Below are 17,913 nucleotides of genomic sequence, written 5' to 3' on the forward strand. Positions count from 1 at the left end.
GAGCCGGGCCGGGCCGCGCCGCCTCAGCCCCGCCGCACCTGGGCCGCACCTGGCAGCGGGGCGGGCGCTGGAACCGCCCCTCAGCGCGGCGCTGCGGGACTGCCCGCGGGGATCCTCCCGCGCCGCCCCGGGGCCGGCGACCACCGACACCCCCACCCCGCCCCGCCCCGCCCCGCGGGGGTCGCCCCGCGCTGCCGCCGGCCCGGGGGTCGGGGGTTCCGAGCCCGCCCGAGCGGCGCCGCCGCTCCCGGTACCTGCAGGCGCAACTTTTCCCCCGCCGCCGTTCAAATGCGCTGCCGTAAAGCGCCCGTCTCCCGTGGCAACAAGGTTCCGGGCGAGCACTAGGTGTAGGAAGGTGATGTAAAAGTAAAACCACCCAGTGTCGTAAACCAGGTCCGGGGGGGAGGGGAGGGAGTAAGGGGGGCGGGCGGGGGAGGAGGTGACTGGAGCATTTAGACACCAGCGAGCGGATCATGGCGGATGGCCCCAGGTGTAAGCGCAGGAAGCAGCCGAACCCGCGCCGCAACAACGGTCAGTCACCCGCGGGGCAGCGCCGCGGCCGCGCTGGGGCGGCGGCGGGGCCGGGGCGGGGGCCGGGCACAGCCGTCCCGAGCGCGCAGGGGGGAGGTCGGGCGGGCGCCAAAGTAATTCCCCCGCCGCGGCTCGCCGGGAGCGCGGCTCCCTCCGCACCGTTATATCCGCTACCTGGAGCCTCCCTCGCCGCCGCCTCCCTCCTCCGCCTAGCGGTGCCTCCGCACTCCGCCGCTGTCCGGGACCGTTACACGCTGCTTCCCCCTCGCGCCCCGCGACCGCCCCGCTGCCGGCAGCGGGCTCGGGGGCCCCCGGCCGCGCCGCCGCCCTCCGGCCCGGGCGGGGACGCCGAGCCCCGCGGGGAGCGGCGGGGGAGCGGCCGCCGCCCGCCCGGCCGCGGCAGCCCCAACTCCGAAACTTGTTACCTGCGCGCTACCCCGGGCGGAGCGGGGCCTCCCCCCGGCCCCGCGGGCGGGATCGCCCCGCCGCCCGCCCGGGAGCGCCTCTGCCGCCCGCCGGAGGTTCCCCCCCGCTCGCCCGGCAGCGGGCCGGCTCCTCGCCCCCGGCGGGCGCTGGCCTTTCGGGGGGCGGCGGTGGGGGACGCCGGCCGTCCCCGAGGGGGCACGCCCGGGAGCACAGGCGGGGGAGGCACCGCCGCCGCAGCGGGCAGCGATTCGCGCGGGGGCAGCGGCAGCGCAGCCGCCCCGGGCCGGCGCCCCCGCTCCGCGCCCGCTCCGCGCCTCCCCGCCCCGCCGAGAGTTGGTGCCCGGCGGCCGCGCTGCCGCCCCGCCGGGCCGGTGGGGAAGGGAGGGCTGCGCCCGGGCGGCGGGGGCGGGCGGCGAAGTTTCTTCCCTTCCCTCTGGCTTCGGAGGTACCTGTTTGTATAATAATGGGTGGTAACGGTTTGGCCGGGGGCCCCCGCTCCGCTCTCCGTGCGTGTGTGACCAGCTGCTGCAGTCTATATAAGGAATTACATTTACATTTCAGACTTAAGGGCTGCTGTGGGGTAGTGTTTTTTCCCCTTTGGTACGTGTGTTACTTTAAGATGCGATGGGAAGGTACACGGCGGGGGGAATAAAGGCTCGTAACACCCACTCTCTACTTATTTTCTGGAAAATGGAGAAGTAGTTCGGTCCTGGTAGCACGACTCTTCGGAATAGGATGTAGAGTAGGCGATTTTGTAACTCTCCTTGGCAATTTTAGGTTTTATGTGGCATTTCCTGTGCAGGGTCACAGATAGGAAGGCTTTGCCTGCGATCTGAGATGTTTTCATATGCAGTGAACGGTCTCCGAAATAGATCGCAGTCACGATCGGTGCTTCACCTCTCTAATCCTGACTGTTCGGGGCGTAACGTGGTGATAAATGACGGCCTTTCGCGGGGCTAACGGGTTGGTTTGATTGCGTTGAACTTAAAAGGGTTTTCTTATTTTTGCTATGTGCGTTTTCTAGCAAGTACTCTTGTTTGCACGCTCATGTTATTATTTCCTTGTCCTAGTGTATATATTTATATTTAGTTCATGATTTGGCTGTGCTAAAGGTAAGTTTGGAAAGTGCTTTTCTCTTTACCTTATTAAAAATGTGGATGATCAGAGAAAGGGGCTTTTCTTGTTGCTGACGACAACATGTGTGACATGTGAGTCTGAACCACCCAGCGTCTGTGCAGGAGCTGTAAACATGTTTACCTGAACAGGAAAGAAAATGGATTTTTCTCTTAAAGATCCAGTGATATGCATACCATACTCTTAAAAGCATATCAACAGATGACTTGAGAGAGAAATTTTCTGAAAACCTGGCTTTTGAAATCGACGGAAAAAAGCTCCTTGATTGCTGCAGCAAATGGCAACTTGTGCAGGTAGAAAAAAAAGATGGTGTTTAGTTTTCTCCTGCATGCATGTCAGCCCCCTCCTGTCTGCTGCTTTCGTTCTCAAGGGAGGGATTTATTTACCACGCTTGCTGTCAGTGTTTTTCCTTTGTGCTTAATATTAGAAAACCAGATTTAAGGCTGTTTAGCACAAACCATTTTGTCTGCAGCGTGCATCACTTGCAGAAAACAAAAGGTGTGTAAGATGTGTATCATTCCAGGTATCTTTCATCTTTATCACTTTTGGACCTTATTGATGTACCCACTTTATTATAAAAAGCTTCTGAGTCTTTAGCAACTAGTTCTGCAATGTAAAATGTAGTGTGTCTTGGTTTAGGCTGGTTTTGGTTCCTTTTATTGAGGAATTAAAACCCACTTAAGTCATTGTGCATTGGAGCATCAGGATCAGTTAGATAATAGAATCCGGATAATAGAGATTTCTCAGCAGTGGGTTTATGTTTGACTTGCAAATATTTACTGAAGAAAATGCATAGAAAAATGTTAACCCTTTAACCTTTAAAATAAATGAAGCTTTTTTCCCCCAAAGTCTCTAAATGCACTTGGTTTTTATAGGTATCCTCTGTTAATGAGGAATGGGCATAGGGGAGGTGCACAAGCAACTGGCTTGTTTGTAGTATAAAAAAACAAAAGCATTTTTATGCTGTTTCCTCTCCACTTTCCCATAGAATAGGAGATTATTACAGAGAGATTGCACTAGACATCCAGTATGCCAGTTAATAATACTGGGCTATGGCATTGAGTTATTATACTGTAAACTTTTCTTCTTTTTATCTCTTGTTAAACTTGCCACAGCTATTCTTACACTGTAGACTTTTGTTTTGTTTTTTCTTTCTTTCCCCTGCTTTCTCTGTGTTTGTGAGCCATCCTGGTGTATTAACTCTAGCTGGAAAGAGTCTTATCTTACTCTAGAGCTGGTTCCTTTTCTGCCTTGTTTATTGGTCCCTACAGGAGATCAGCAGAGAGCCGATTGGTGCTGCCATTAAAGCCTCCACTTACTTACAAGGAAATCTGGCACTTCTTACCTGAAGAAAACTACCCTGTGTCATTGTCCTTAGTTCTGGCCAATACACAAAAATGTCTGCTACAGCAGAAGAGTTAAAGTGTTGAGATATTATGTGATACAGCAGAAACACAGTGGTAGTTGGGAGTTTCTCATCCTATCTACTATTTCCGCCCCCTCTCTTTCGATAGAAAAATAAAGAGAAGGAAAGAGACACAATTTGGATATTTTTTGCCAGTCATCTGCATAGCCACGCTCTTGTGACACTCCTGTGTTGACTTCAAATAGATTCAATATCAGCAAAGGTTTTCTTATTCTGAGTTGGTTTGCAGTCAGGATTAGTTGCTTTCTTAGCTTCTGTCATGTATATGATGGGATTTTCTTAGTTCTTATTAAACAGCAAAAGTGACACGGCTTGTTCTTCAGCAATGCTGTGAGATAAGTAAAACAAACAACATATTTAAAACTTTCCTTCTAGAGTGTAAAAAGATATCAACCTTAAGTATAGATGTTCTGAAAATAAGGATGCCTTCAGGTATGCACGTTTAATGGTAAAAAGAAGAATCTGAGTAAGTTCTGCGTGCCGTCAGGTACATGTGAGGAGAAGGTACAAGCCAGCCTTAGTCACGGTGAGTTCATTACTAAAAGGTTATGTAGGTTGCCTTGTTAGAGTGCTATTTCAGTTGCATTACATTTGGTTCTTCTCTCTTTTTGTTTCTATTAGATAACAATTTTATATTAAATTTTGCTACTAAGCTAAGAACTGTAAGAACGACTGTAAGACTCTAAGGCAAAAGCATATTTCTTTTAGCTCCAAGGTGTTAACTACTGGCAGGATGTCAGGTGTTAGTGACACTTGGGATACAACATTCCTGGTTGTGCCTGTCTTCTCTTGCCCTCTTGCCTTTCTTTTTACTAGGTATCATGTTTTCACTCTAGTGTTAATTTAAATTTGCAATTTGGGATTTGTGGAATGTATTCAGAGTTAAAATTTCAGGCACATGTGAACAGGTCTATATGGACAACTGAATTAACTGTTTGAGACCAAGGAAACCTTCTCTCTTATAAACAAGTAGTACTTCTGTTTTAATGTTAGCTACTGAAATAGAATGTGAGTTCTCTTAAAAAGGAAAAAAATATTTTCATTTCTCTGTCAGCAATCAGTGCTTGTTATTTTAACAGTTGTGAAGCAGGTTGTTCTAAGGTAATTAACTACCTGAGGCAATTGTTCTTTTTATTTCTTCTAAGGTAATTTGTTTCCTGAAACAATTTGCCTTGCTTGTAGGGCTCTGTACATGTGCTGCTGAAAGGGTTAATGAAAAGTAACAAGGAGATGAAACTTTCCTTCTGACATGGGCTTCCCACTCACAGAAATAACTCAATTTTTTTTTAGTTAGAAGTCTGAGGATTTGACTTGTTTGAATTCAGTCCAAATTTTCTGTGGAATATTTTTAGTTGCATCAGATAGACTCAGTGGGGAGGGGTTTCTGTGGACTTTGGGCTTTATCGTGGGTCCTCTTAATTGGTGTTACTGACTTTGGTTGGGCCCTTGCTCTCTGTAAGCTGCTCCTCTGTGCACAGAGCAGGAAGAAGGGGTTCTACAGCTGCTCCCTGCTTCCTTCCCCACTGATACTCCAGCTGTGGTATTAACCTGTAAATTCTTCTTATTGCAGTTTTCCAGTGGTGGGGGGAGAGGCTGAAGTACTCTGAAGTCAAAATGTCACTGTCATGCTGTTCCGTGTATGGAAACATCTGTTTTAAGAGTTTAAAATGCCAGTGAGGGATGGCAGACATTTTAAACATGTATTTACTATGGTAAAGAAATAAAATTAACTTCTGTGAAACTTGGGTTGTAGGTTTTTTGCTTATTGGAGTTTTTTAATTGATTTTTGATCAACTGCTCTCTATTGCAGAGAAACTGCTGGAGCTATATTATCTGGCCAGATGCCTCTTAAGCATCCTTGCTTCTAAATTCAGTCATTATTGTTCAGCAGAAATATAAGCTTATTGCTCTCAAGTCATTAGCAGTTTGTAGTCACTTCAAAAACATTTAACTAATTAATATTGCAAGCTGATTGGAGTAGGTCATGTAGTGATTTGTCAGCTGTAAACCCAATCTTTAGCAATACATACTGCATCTCTGGAAACTGTAAGGATTCTACTCATGATGGTTTCAAATACCCAAAACTGGAGGTTGAAAACCAAAAATTACTCTAATTTTATGTAGGCTTTCATATCATTTTACAAAGTACAGTTCCAGATTAACTTTCAGCTGATTAACATCAATATTCCTGAATTTTTGGTGGTTGTTACCCATATTTTTCAAGAGGACTCATGCCTAGGATCTTTTCTGTTTTGGGCAAGTAAGCAGAACCCTGTCTTTCATTTGTGGTCTCAGAAACATTGGTGTTTCATTCTGGCAGCTATAATAGGCCTGTGATTTTTGAGAACTAAAGTCTCAAATGACTTGCCCAAGGTCACACAGGAAGTCCATAGCCAGACTGAGACTCAGTCCATTTTTAATCTTCAGGACCACCCTTGCATTTGGCTTGATCTAGAGCCTTAAAGGAAAAGAATAGTTTTGTCAATTGGTAGTTACTATTACTTCTAGCTTAATTGTTTAAGCTCTTTCCTATTTATTGGACTATTTTTGCTTTCAGCAAACAAGTGGCAAGATGTAAAACTCGATTTTGTCTTTAGCCATTTTTAGATGGTATTAAGATAGACTATGAAAACAGGAAATATCACCAGTGAAAATACTATGTAATGATGTGCCAGAGAAGTAGAATGTTGTCTTCTGGTGTGTTTTGTATTCCCAAATCTTAAGTTCAGTGATGCAAGGATAGACAAAAGTAAATCACATCAGGAGAGAATTAAAGACTACACTGTTAACATCAACACCCCTACTGGGATATGGAGGGTTTTAAGGGGGCTGTTCTCTTGGAGTTTAACATCTGGGCAGAAATTATTTCATCAGATGGTGGTGATGTTTGAAGTGATCACTAAAGAAGTCTCAGCATATTACTGGTATTTCTAATATTTGAAAATGGTAAGTAAATAAAAAAGCATAAGTCCTCTTCAAAACAGAAATTTTCCAGAAACGTGTTAGTAAGTGCCAGGCCTGGTAAGTCGACTTGAGTGGGACAAACATGCAAGTCTAGGCTTTACCACCACAGCTGCTTGTCACAGGTGGAGCTGTGTGGGAAGTGGCTGTGGGTGCAGGTGGGTGCTGCTCCTGCCAGGGCAGTGCAAAGGTGGGTGTGCAGAGTGCTCTCATATCTTCATGTGTGAGGATGTGTGGTTAGCTCCAGTCATGAGACACTGCAATACATCAGTTTGGGTAGGGATTATTTCCTGCTGAAGGAAATGCTGTTTGAAGCCTTTAGTAGTTAAAAAAAAAAAAGTAAAAAAGGACAATCCCTCAAGCAAAGGTTGGAGAGCAGAGGGTTGTATACATGAGTACTGGATGGGGGAGGCAAAGCATGTATGGGGGAAGAGGAGAGTGAAATAGACAGGGGAGTAGTCTGCTTCTCACTGAAGGTCTGATACCTGATTTCTGATGCACCTTGCTGGACTTCCAGGGAAAAATGTATTTGGCTGCTGCAGGAGAAGATCTCAGTGGTAAATAGCTTGGGCCTTAGTTGGCTGGGTGATGCCTTGAAATACTGGAATTGTTGAGTTGTTTAGTGGGTTTCATGGGTGTATTGTTTTGTAATTCTTTCTGTTTCCATGTTATATTGGCAAGTTTTTAAAACCTTTTATAAGCCATTACCTCTAATACTCCGAGTTGATTTTTTAGCTAATTATTATGTCCTTGTGTATTTATATCTTAGTCTTAGTTTCCTTTTCTGGTTGTCCAGTTCCTTGCATCTTATTTTGTTGTTGGAAAGAGTAACAAAAGTTTGATATTTTAAAAAAAACTGTTCACAGTTGCAACTTTCAAATCTTTGTGACCATTTCTTTTAAGGAAACACTAGAGTTGCTTTCATTTTTCCTATTGGGCTACAGTTTGTTTATTTAATAATCTATGTATCTCTTTCTTGCTTAGATAAGTAGTATTCCTGAGTGACAGTCAAGGAGAATGGAAGCCCAGTCAAGAGCAGTGAGACTTGTTGGATAAAATATTGACTCCAGTTAAATGCAGCATAGCTTTATAAATCTGTTTCAGTACTCCTGAGAAAAATACTACTTCTGTCACACGGTATGTAAGCACCTTTCAGGCAGTAAAAATGTATGTACTGAGTCTTCCTGTGTCTTGGCCTACACATCCAATTCCTTGTGTGAGTATCTGGCAGCTTACATTCATGTGTTACAGGGACAGGTGATGGTAGAGTCGAAAGAAGAAACTTGTTAAATTTCTGTGTGTGGAGCACAGATATTCAGTTGTGAAGGCAGAATTCAGATGTTTCAGTTGGGTAGTGCTGACCCCATTAACCAGATTTCTTTAGACTTGTACATTTGTCCCAGAAGGGACAATAGAGAAGAAAGGAGCCTTTTCTACTTTGACTCACTCTGATTGTCTCAGATGCCATTACTGTAATGTAACTATATCTTTTAACATACTTTTTCAGAGCAACAGAAGTTAACTAAAAATATGCTTTCTCATTTTTGAGAAGTCAGTACTGTTTGAAAGCAGCCTGTTTCAGTTCTCTTCCTTTTCAGCTGTCATTCCCAGCTGTCATAATCTCCTTGATGTGAGAACTTTACCCCTGTTGCTTCAAAGCAGTTTGGTTAACAGCTGTTGTCACCCAAAGGTTAAAACCTGAAAATGGGCATCCTTTATTGGTTTCCTTACAAATATTTGCTTTCTGTTTGGTAGCATCTTTCTTGTGCTCTCCCTTCAATGTGTTCCATTGATCCTATTTTTGGAGAGCTGTGTAAAGCAAATGATCATGTCTAATGATGAATGTATTCTTTGGGATGTGGTAGGCTGCTTAATTATAACTGAAAAAGAGAGCAAAAAAAAAGTTCTTTGCTGTGCTGAGATGACATTGCATCCTGTTCAGTTAGGATCTGTGAATATGAGTAGCAGTTTTTTTCTTTAGTGAAAGGATGTAAAATTAGTTCTTTAAACACCAAGAACTCTCTATGATATGGGAATGTATCAGAAGGAAAAGGAACAACTGTTTTAACCAACTGCACAGTATACTGTACTTCTTTTGATGCAGATATCCTCTTTTTTTTTTTTTTGCAACTCCTCTGTTCTTTAGCTTCTTACAGGTCAAGTGATAGATCAGGAGCTCTGAAGGACCTGGCAAGATGATTGGAGATAAATTAGTTATAAACCTTGCCATTCACCATGATCATGAGAGTGATTTTCATGGACACCACTTGAAGTAAAGGGGTTAAGAGTCTGATGGGATAGAGAGTATTTTTACCTATGAGCTAGTGTGCCTGTCCTTATTAGGATCAAATGTTAGTTGGGCCAGTGATGCTAGAGAATACCTTCAGTTATTGTGGTATAAAATGTTTTCATTATTTCAGCAAATGTCCCTTTCCCAATTCCCTTTGATAGGCAGCCATCCACAGATGTATGTATGGAAGAAAGCAAAATGATACTACAAAACATCACAAATGTGGCATGATTTGAAAAAGGCCTGGGGAAATCTATTCCGTCTGAAAAAGGGTGAACTAAAGAACAGAAATATCAGGCCTTAACTACAAGACTTAAGTTGATATTTGTTGAACTGGTATATCCTTAAAGAAGCAGTTTGGGCTTTTTATTGTTTGATTTCCTAACACCTTCTTCCTCACCTGAGCTAACATAATTTTTATTAATGCCCAGAAGCATTAGGGAGATGAGTTGTCCCTTTTTCTAAGACACCTTTGTCTTTAAACAGTGTTTCTTAATGCTTTGAGGTTTTTTTGTCATGTGTCCTTCTGGGTATGTATCAGATTTTCCTTCTTCACACCTTTTAGTCCATTTTATCATTTCTGTTAAGTTCCTGTAAGCTATCTACTGTAAGTCATGTCAAGTCGTAGACTGGAAAAGGAGATATAGTTCAGAATCTGTAACCTGTTTGATCTTCCATCCTGTTTTGTTTATGTCTTTCCATAGCCTTTCCTTTTCTTCATAGTATTCCTGGCACAGCTGTTTAGTTAAGTCAAGCAAAATAGAACCAGTCACACACTACTGGATTCATTCTTCTGCTCTTGTTCACAGGAAGGAGCTAGGTACAATTTTCCTGGTAAAGGGCATGAGGTGGTGAATAAGGACTTTGAAGCAGATTTGGAGTTGTAATGACTGGCTTCCTTCCCTGCTGCTGTCCCTTCCCCTTCCTTGCTAAGCATTTTCATTTGAAATACTAAGGTGTGGTCATTGGGCATATCTGTTCTCAACTTCCAGTAATTTTTTGTTCACTGCTGAGCTGCACCATAATTACATATGCAAATGTAGTATTTTTTTCCCCCCTTCTTACCTTGTACATGTGGGAGAGGAAGATAAGGTTGCAGAGTACCATCGGGGATGTGCTGCTGTTGAGGAGGTGCTGCAGAAGGAGACAAGTACTCGATCTGCAGGACAAGGCTCAGCAGGGGATTTCAGAACTTCCATGTCTGAAAGGCAACATGAGAACAGTATTCTTGCCAATTTTAAACTTTAGATAGGAGCAGATTGTAGGATGGCTTGTTATAACAATCTGGTTTGATACATTCTAGCTGAGTGCTGAAAGTAAATTGGCATTTCCAGTATGGATTTGTTTAGTAGACACACACACACACACACACACATATATATATGTATATATATATATCTGTAATTATATCCAATAATTTAATCTATTAGACTAGCTTGAATGCTCCCAGTAGTAGCACAAAGTAGACGTCTGTTCTTAAGTGTTGTAATGATAGTAAAACCACAGAGACTAATTCTATGAAACAGACTATCCTGACAATTTCTGCCCTTCACGGTAAGGCTTACCTTGTACATTTCCCAGATTTGTAATTGACAGATGTAATGTATTCCTGGAACACTAAATATGATTTTGAGCAAGTATTGAAAGATTGTACTATAGAACCAATTCTATCAAAATGCCGGGAGACTTCCTGCACAAAAGTGAAATAATACCTTAGAAATGAGAAGCAGAATTTAATTGGTAGTTGTGGCATAGGAAAAGGGAAATAGTTCCAGTGACATGTCATGCAGTGTTACGTGCTGTAGTTCTCTGTTTCACCACGTGATTAATCACGCCTGCATAGTTCATGATGGAGGCAGACACCTTAAAAAGATGAGCCTGGTTTTTACCTCAGCATGTGAGTAAATAAAACTGGTGGCAGATTTTGTTTCTGTGGGCTGAGCCAGTTCACACAAGGAGAATTTTAGCTTTCCAGTTGCAAAGGATACAAATATACTTAGTTGAATAAAAATCGTGATGCACAGCAGAAGTTTCTGATACTGACAGAAAATTCTTATGAGATGTTTGATGTAGACTGTTGTCTGTGGATCTGATGCTTCAAAAATATTTTTGGCAGTACTGCTTGTGACAGTGCTAGGATGCTTTCCTTCAGAAGTAAAATAAAGGTGGTTAAGAACTCCAGCAAATATGGGCATTTTCTTTGTTTTAGTATGAAGTTGCAAGCCTTCTCTATTTATTTATGTCAAGTGCCTAGGAAAAAGTAGTTTAAAAGCTCCTCATTGTGTACTGCTGTATGCAAATTATTTAATTGCATTTGCTTTTTCATATGTATGGTGTCACAGTAACTTGGCATATAGAAAATATATACAACTTTTTAAAAAAGAATGAGTTCTTTTCTGAGCTGGAAAGAAAACAAGTGCTGAAATATAAAGCTTGTCAATGTCTTGCTCTAATAGTTTACAGTTGCCTGTAACTCTTATTTCATCTTTCTGACTTTTGACAATATTTTTAAGCATTTTGAAGGTCTCATATAACAAATTCTTGGAATAAAAATGTTTGGGACTTTTCAAAAGTTCTAAGATGCTCTCTTACTGAGGAAAGTCTTCCAGGTTTGTGCCTTAATGTATCTTAATGGGCATCCTAATGAAGCTTTTTATCCCTTAAATATTTCCCCAGCCTGTCTCCCTTTAAAGAATTTGTGTGTCTTCCTTTAACCACAGTTTTAAGTAGAATTGCCAATCCAGTGTGTGTCTTGTTCATTCTTGGGTCTACTGTTGGAACACTTTGTAGCTGAAGTGTGTGTGCGCATGTGCAGCTGCATGTGCTGTTTTCCTGCCTTTTCCTTTTGTCTGTGAAGCTTCTGGCTGATAGCAGATTAGCCATCTGAATGTGGGCAGCAAAGAGTAATGGGCTGTACAGAATGCCTGGGGCTTCTTGCATACAATAAAATGACTCCATTATAAAGCAAAAAAATGACAAGCCTGCCATGGAGGATATCTGTACTAGGGAGATGGAGAGAGTAGCCTTTGGTTTATGATCATGTTAATGGGTGTAAAATAAACTTAATTTTTTTCAACTGTCAAAAGTATTCCTAGGTGCTTTACAGAGCAGTGCTGACCTCATGGTTCTTCTAGCAGATGAATACTTATGAGCTAAATTGGTGATGTACTATTTGCTATTCCTGATTGCTGTATATGTGTGGGGGAAGGAAGGGGGAAGCATGATGGCTCAGTTTCATTTTCATCATGCAAGTGTGTGTGGTTTTTTTCCTTTCTTTTAATTTTTTTTTATCTCTAATGTTTTGCTTAGTTACAGGATTACATAATCTGCCCTGCAGAAGTGTGTTAGGTTTATTAAGTCTTTTGGAAGATGTGCTAATACAGATTTGAAGGAAATTGGGCCAGGAACATGGCTGAGACACAGGGAATCCAGATGCTGGAGGAGGACATGAAATATAAAGCTGTAGAGACTTGGATCAAGCAGACAAATGAGGCTGTGTGCAGAACCATAGTAGCAGGAAAACCAATGAGGAATCTTATCAAGGTTTTTTTTGACAGCTGTACTTAACCCATTGTAAGAATCCAGTGTTTAAAAAGCCCTCTTGATTGTGTACAGTTTTACTGTGTCAGTAAGCAGTAGTGGCTGCTTGAACGCTTCTAACTTCCAGTTACAGGTTTCAAGAAAAGTTTTTTGTTTGTTTGTTTTTTGTTTTGTTTTTATGGCATTCAAGCTCTAAAAGGTGCTCTCCCCCGTTAAAAAACCCAGGTGCAATATGTTAATTTATGCTAAATGGAAGATCTTCCTGGTTTACATCTGCTCAGGAAATTAAGACAGCTTCTGATGTATATAAGCTTCCAAACTAATGGGCAAGTCAGGATAAAAGCAGTTTGGTAAATGGATGAATTGTTAAAACATAGAAAACTTACCCTAAAATGCTTAATTAAATAAACCTCTTAACTGACATTTGGTTAGTTTGTGTTGCTTGTTGTAATCTGTTCAATATGTCACTGTGGTTACAACTGAAGAGGACTCTGGAAATCTATGCCTGAGTAGCCAAATGTATGAATTGCAACTTTTAATGAATAAAATGTGAATACTGTTTGAACAAGCTTTATTTTTCTCATTTTGTTAGGTGCTGCCAGATCTCCTTGTGACTGTTCTGGTTGTGCATACTAATTTGTTGTAAGAATCATGTCCCTCGAAGATCACCTTTTAGTTACATGTCACACACCAACATTTTCCAGTCTCTTGGATTGTTTTGCCTTAAGCAAAAACCCTTCCTAAAAATTTCTGCTCTCTTCCTATCCTCCAATAAAATCTGCTGCCCATCACTTCCTTCCCCCTCTCCCAAGGAAAAAGGAAGCAACTGAAACTGATTGTACCATAGAGCTCCACAAATGCTGCTCCCTTGACAGCAGTGTTAATTCTCTTTACATTCATTTTTATTTTGCATTCAGAATTGTTTCTATAATCATATGACCTTTTTATGGTGCTGAAGACTGTAGCTACTTAGCAAGGAAGCTGGTGATAAAACTAAAGCTTAGTTAACTATCTCTAACAGTGGGTAGTCTGTAAGTGGTGACAAATAAAATATGTTCCAGACTTGTTTAAGAGAGAACTGTGGGGTTTTTCTCGTCTCCTTTTTCCTTGCCCCATGTGATTGCTGTGGTTTACAGTAGGAAGTCCCTAGTTTCTGCAGTCACAGATAGAAAGGGAGGTGTATTCACTGGTAAGTGGCATACAAAGACATCTGAGTAAGAATAAGAAAGTGAACTCTCTTAAGGGGGAAGGAGTTAGCTACATATTTTACAAGTCTTTCAACATCTGTGACTTAATTGGCACTGCTGAAAGCAGCATGTTGCACATTAATGCAGCTTAGGAGAGTTACATTTATGAATATGAATAAAACTATCTAGATCTGGTCTTGTCTTCTATAGGATTTTCATAGTTGCACATCAGACTGAGAAGGGTATTGCCTTTGACTGACCTGGCTGGCATGGCTACAGTATTGTGCTATGGCTGGTTTTCAGGACAAATATGGGAAATTGCAGAAGAGCAGAGTGGCAGAACAGTTGAAAAATCATCTTCACTTAACCAGAAGAAAATATGGAAAGTAGGGGTTTCATTATCTTAAAATATTTAGGTACAGAAAAAATATTTTTGATAGATGGTTTTACTTATGGTTTTCTGTGGTGTTTAAGGTAGAATGGTGGCATAGCTGACTCAAACACCATATTATGAGGAAAGTTTGCAGGTATTAAAGGATCTGTGCTAATATATTCCAAATATTCGTAGAAGAAGTCTTGTGATGGGGTATATACCATTGAGAGGTGGAGTGGGGCATGTGGAACCCAGTGTCCTTGCTTCCTAGAGACGAATGATTGCTCTTCATTAGTGGCAAGCGATATGATATGTCAGCCTGTCTGACCAAGGGCTACACTGTTTCTAAATGTTCCTTTCTGACATATCCACTAAACCCAGGAATTTGAGAACTTTCTGTGTCCTGTTAGTTTGGAAGTAAACATTTAGTTAATTAGTGTGATTGAAGTTCTCTGTTAAAAAAACACTAGTTAAATATAGTCATAATACTAATAAACAGGATTAACCCTCAATTATAACAGCCTTTGGCTTGATACTTAAGATCTCTTTATAATTTTTTGTTGGCCAATACGAGTACAGCAGGATTGGAATCCTGAGTTTAGAACATGATAGTTAAGAGCTGCAGAGCTATGAAGTGTCTGAAGTGGCATGGGGCAGAAACTTGTAAATCCATATTTTTCAGGTTTAAAAGGTAACCAGTTCAGAATATTCATTGCTAGATTTAACTCAAACTACAACATATTTTAAAACTATGCAAACAGATTGTCTTTTGCTGATTGGAGTGAGGAGGATGCAGAAGGAGCTTAGTGTCCCCTCTGTAAAGTATCTAGCGTACAAACTATGAATTTACAGAAGGCCTTGTGCAAACAAAAGTGCAATGCTTGTCATGAAGTGAGATGCTTAGAAAATACAAGCCTGGAAGGTGCCTTCTTGTGTCCTTCACCTTGTGTCTGCCTCCCAGTTTTCCTTTGTGAATCCTGGTGGCTGGCCCTTGCCTTAAGCTTTGACAAACAGTGCTAATAAGATGTGGAAGCTCACAGGTGTAGAGTGATTTGCTCTTGATTTCTAATTCAGCCCAGAACCATGCAGTTTACCTGTCTTTTAATTGTCTGTTGTTTTTCTTAGGTAGAACAGACTTGTTTCTGCAGTAGACAAGTTAGGGTATGTAAAATATTGTTTGTTGCCATCTTTTCTGTGTGTCATAGGCCCTGTGTGAATCCTGGTGACTCCAGCAAGTATGAAGAGTCTTTTAGATGTGCTGTATAGACAGATGTTATAAAACCTCATGTTTTTGGGTTTTTGTGTGGTTTTTTTTTGTTTGTTTGTTTGTTTTTGTTGTTGTTTTTTGGTTGTTGTTTTTTTCTTATTCTGGAATTTAGTAGTTCTTAAAAGAAGTTAAATGAGTCAGTGCAATGTTCTCACTCCTGGATGAAGTAGTGAATGCTGTCATGCTTATCTAGCTGGCCAAGATTTTAAGATGTGCAGAGCTACAGGGCATTTTTACCTCCCTTCTTCCGCTTCTTCTTAAAGCAAGACTGTTTTAGAGATGGAAAAAAGAAAAGCTACCAAAAAAAGCCAAATCTGTGTTTGTCAGCTTAAATAGGGCTTATGATTATCTCTGCTGTAATAATAGGTTGTTTAGGTTTCTTGGAGCAAATCATGCAGTTCTGGAAAACCTATGTGACTATTACAGAGCACGTCAGTGGACAGTCTCTGATACAGTTGGGAACTCTTTAATTTGGGTAACTTGCTGAGTCTGAAATGTAATCATCAGCTGATCAGCCTGTGGTGTATGAGAACAAGGAGTGTCAAGTTCTGTTTTGGAGGAAGCATATATTCAAAAATCATTCAGGTTTATTCATGTGTGCTTGCCCTTAGATTTCCTTTTGATGTTGGCTCATAATGGTGTTCTGGAAAACCATACAGCCAAAAGCATGTTGATATTACTGCCTTGGGTGTTATTGATGAGACTAATCAATGTCTCTGATTCTATTTTATTTTTTTTTTAGGTCTTGTTAGCTGAATCTTATTTCTCTGTACCTTACAGATTCCCAAACTATCTGGTAGCCCTTACAACCATCTACAAAACTCAGAATATTCTAAAACTAGTAAGCAACTGCACCAACATGACAAATCTGTTTGCATACACAGCATGATAGAATAGGAGAGATTTCTGTACCATCTTGAACACAACCTGCCAGGCATTAGGAAAGCAATGTGCTTTGTTCACAGCAGGGGACAGAAGGGATTTGGAGAGAAGTGAGGCCTGCATTGCCTTGTGATGCTTGTGTTGTCAACCTCACGTGAGAAAGAATAAGTATTTTTTAATCATCTGTCCTGTCTCAAACCCTCTGGAAGTGTTGCTTTTGTTGTTTTTTTCTCCATTTCTGCAAGCAGGACAGTCATGGAAAGCCTGTGTGAAGGTTCCATTTAGGCTTGGGACTCTGGAACAAAATATTCAGTCCTTGAGATCATGTCAGTCTTCTGCTTTTAATGAAATTTTAGTTATTCATGTAGGAAAGATGCTGATGAAGAAGTACTGAGCATCTTCAGGATTCAGGGACCCTATTTTCTTAGCCAAAGAGAACAAACATATTTTGTGCTTCCTTGAGAGATGTTTTTTCTTTTCCCATTTGTCAAAAGAATAAAGACTGTCTTCTGCCCAAAGGTTATTTAAATTGATGCCCTAGTGTTTGAGATGAGAGAATGTAATGCAACTAATTCCTGTCAGTTAATGATGTGTGTCCCACTAAACACAGCCCTCTTGCTGCTGCCTTGAGAAGCAGTCAGTGGGGTGGTCCCGTGTCTGCTGTTACCAAATTGTATGTCTTTGGTGGAAACTGAGGAATGGAGGCTGCTTTTTGGCAGATGCACTCACAGTGCTTTTGCAAAGGAGCTAGAGGTGGTAGTAGTAGATATTGGTGCCTTACTCTTCAGCTTGGGAGAGTCTGGGCTGCAGACAAAGTGACAGAAATGTGTCTGATTGCCAGCTATGGTGGGCCAGCATCCTTATGTGAAACCACCTCCTGTAATAAAGTGAGGTTTGAGATTCTCTCTAGTTAAGATGCCTACTGGTGACAAAATGCTGTATTATTTGTAAGACGTAAAGGAGGAGTTGATCATTGGAAAACACTGCCTCAGAAATGCCACTTTACATTGGCAGTAAAAACAAATAACAACTTGCTTGCTGAACTGTGACCTGTTTTGGAGTGACAGTCTGCAGCTTGCTGAATCGACAGCTGGGCTTGCCACTGTGCTGCCCGGAGCTGAGAGCGAGCTCAACAAAGGCTTTGGAAGAATACATTTGTTTTCGTTCACTGTTATTTCTCAGCAGGTTTTCAGTTGCTGCTTCCCCACTTTTAGTAGCCCTGAAGCTTCCCAGCCTGATACTGTTTCAAGTTAGATTCTTGTGTGTCTTCTTTAGTTATCCAAATGGCAGCTGAAAGTCTCAAATAATATTTGAGAAACAAAGCAAATCAGTGATAAGTTATTTGATAAAGCTTTTTGAGCTCTCTGGTTTAGCTAAGTGATTTAAATGTGACTTTTTTTTCCGGTTTGAATCAACTAATTAACCTCTAGTTATGTAGAAGAACCTGTGGGTTTGTTTTTTATGTAAAGAGGGAAGGATATAAATGGTTTGGTCAGGCCTCCTTTCTAATAATAATTCAAAATTCTGCTGATGAGTTATGTGAGTTGGCATGAATCTGGCTAAAAAGGAAAATTATCCATCAATTGCCAATGTGAGGATTAAATGTTTGTGCAAAAATTCTGTTATGTCTGAGCTAAATTTTGCTAAACATGCTATGACATATTTGGCTGGCATAAACTGTATCTCAGTGTTTGTGGCAATGTGGGTTTAAACTGGTTCATTTCAAATCCTAGCAAGCTGCAGCTGAAACATTGCTGAATGACCTTTGACATAGGGACCCATGAATGCCCCAAGTATGATTTCACTTTCACCACGTTCTTTGTGAATCTGAATGCTTGTCAAATCAGATGTGTGTTTAGACCTTTTCACTGAATATGCTTGGAGGGAAAGAACAAA

General features: G+C 41.7%; 1 protein-coding gene and 1 long non-coding RNA gene across 6 annotated transcripts in view; one reads left to right on the forward strand and one right to left on the reverse strand.

Moving 5' to 3' along the window:
• The first annotated feature begins 436 nt into the window (after window positions 1-436).
• ZEB1 (zinc finger E-box binding homeobox 1) overlaps window positions 437-17,913 on the forward strand; it is a 113,350-nt gene continuing 95,873 nt past the window's right edge. Inside the window, exon 1 of one of the 5 annotated variants that reach the window (XM_056484263.1) lies at window positions 437-531. In XM_056484263.1, the coding sequence (XP_056340238.1) occupies window positions 474-531 (58 nt within the window). In that variant the 5' untranslated portion in view covers window positions 437-473. Of the gene's footprint in view, window positions 532-768; window positions 1,403-2,169; window positions 2,385-17,913 lie in introns of those variants that run through there. The other 4 variants (XM_056484268.1, XM_056484264.1, XM_056484269.1 and 1 more) reach the window with 4 other exon arrangements.
• On the reverse strand, window positions 2,129-10,417 carry LOC130249460 (uncharacterized). Its single transcript, XR_008839800.1, has 3 exons — window positions 10,334-10,417; window positions 9,834-9,969; window positions 2,129-2,214 (listed from the first exon to the last, which is right to left on the reverse strand). It is a non-coding gene; the product is annotated as an uncharacterized LOC130249460 (long non-coding RNA).

The sequence above is a fragment of the Oenanthe melanoleuca genome, chromosome 2 (genome assembly GCF_029582105.1).
Source record: "Oenanthe melanoleuca isolate GR-GAL-2019-014 chromosome 2, OMel1.0, whole genome shotgun sequence".
Classification (NCBI taxonomy): Eukaryota; Metazoa; Chordata; class Aves; order Passeriformes; family Muscicapidae; genus Oenanthe; species Oenanthe melanoleuca.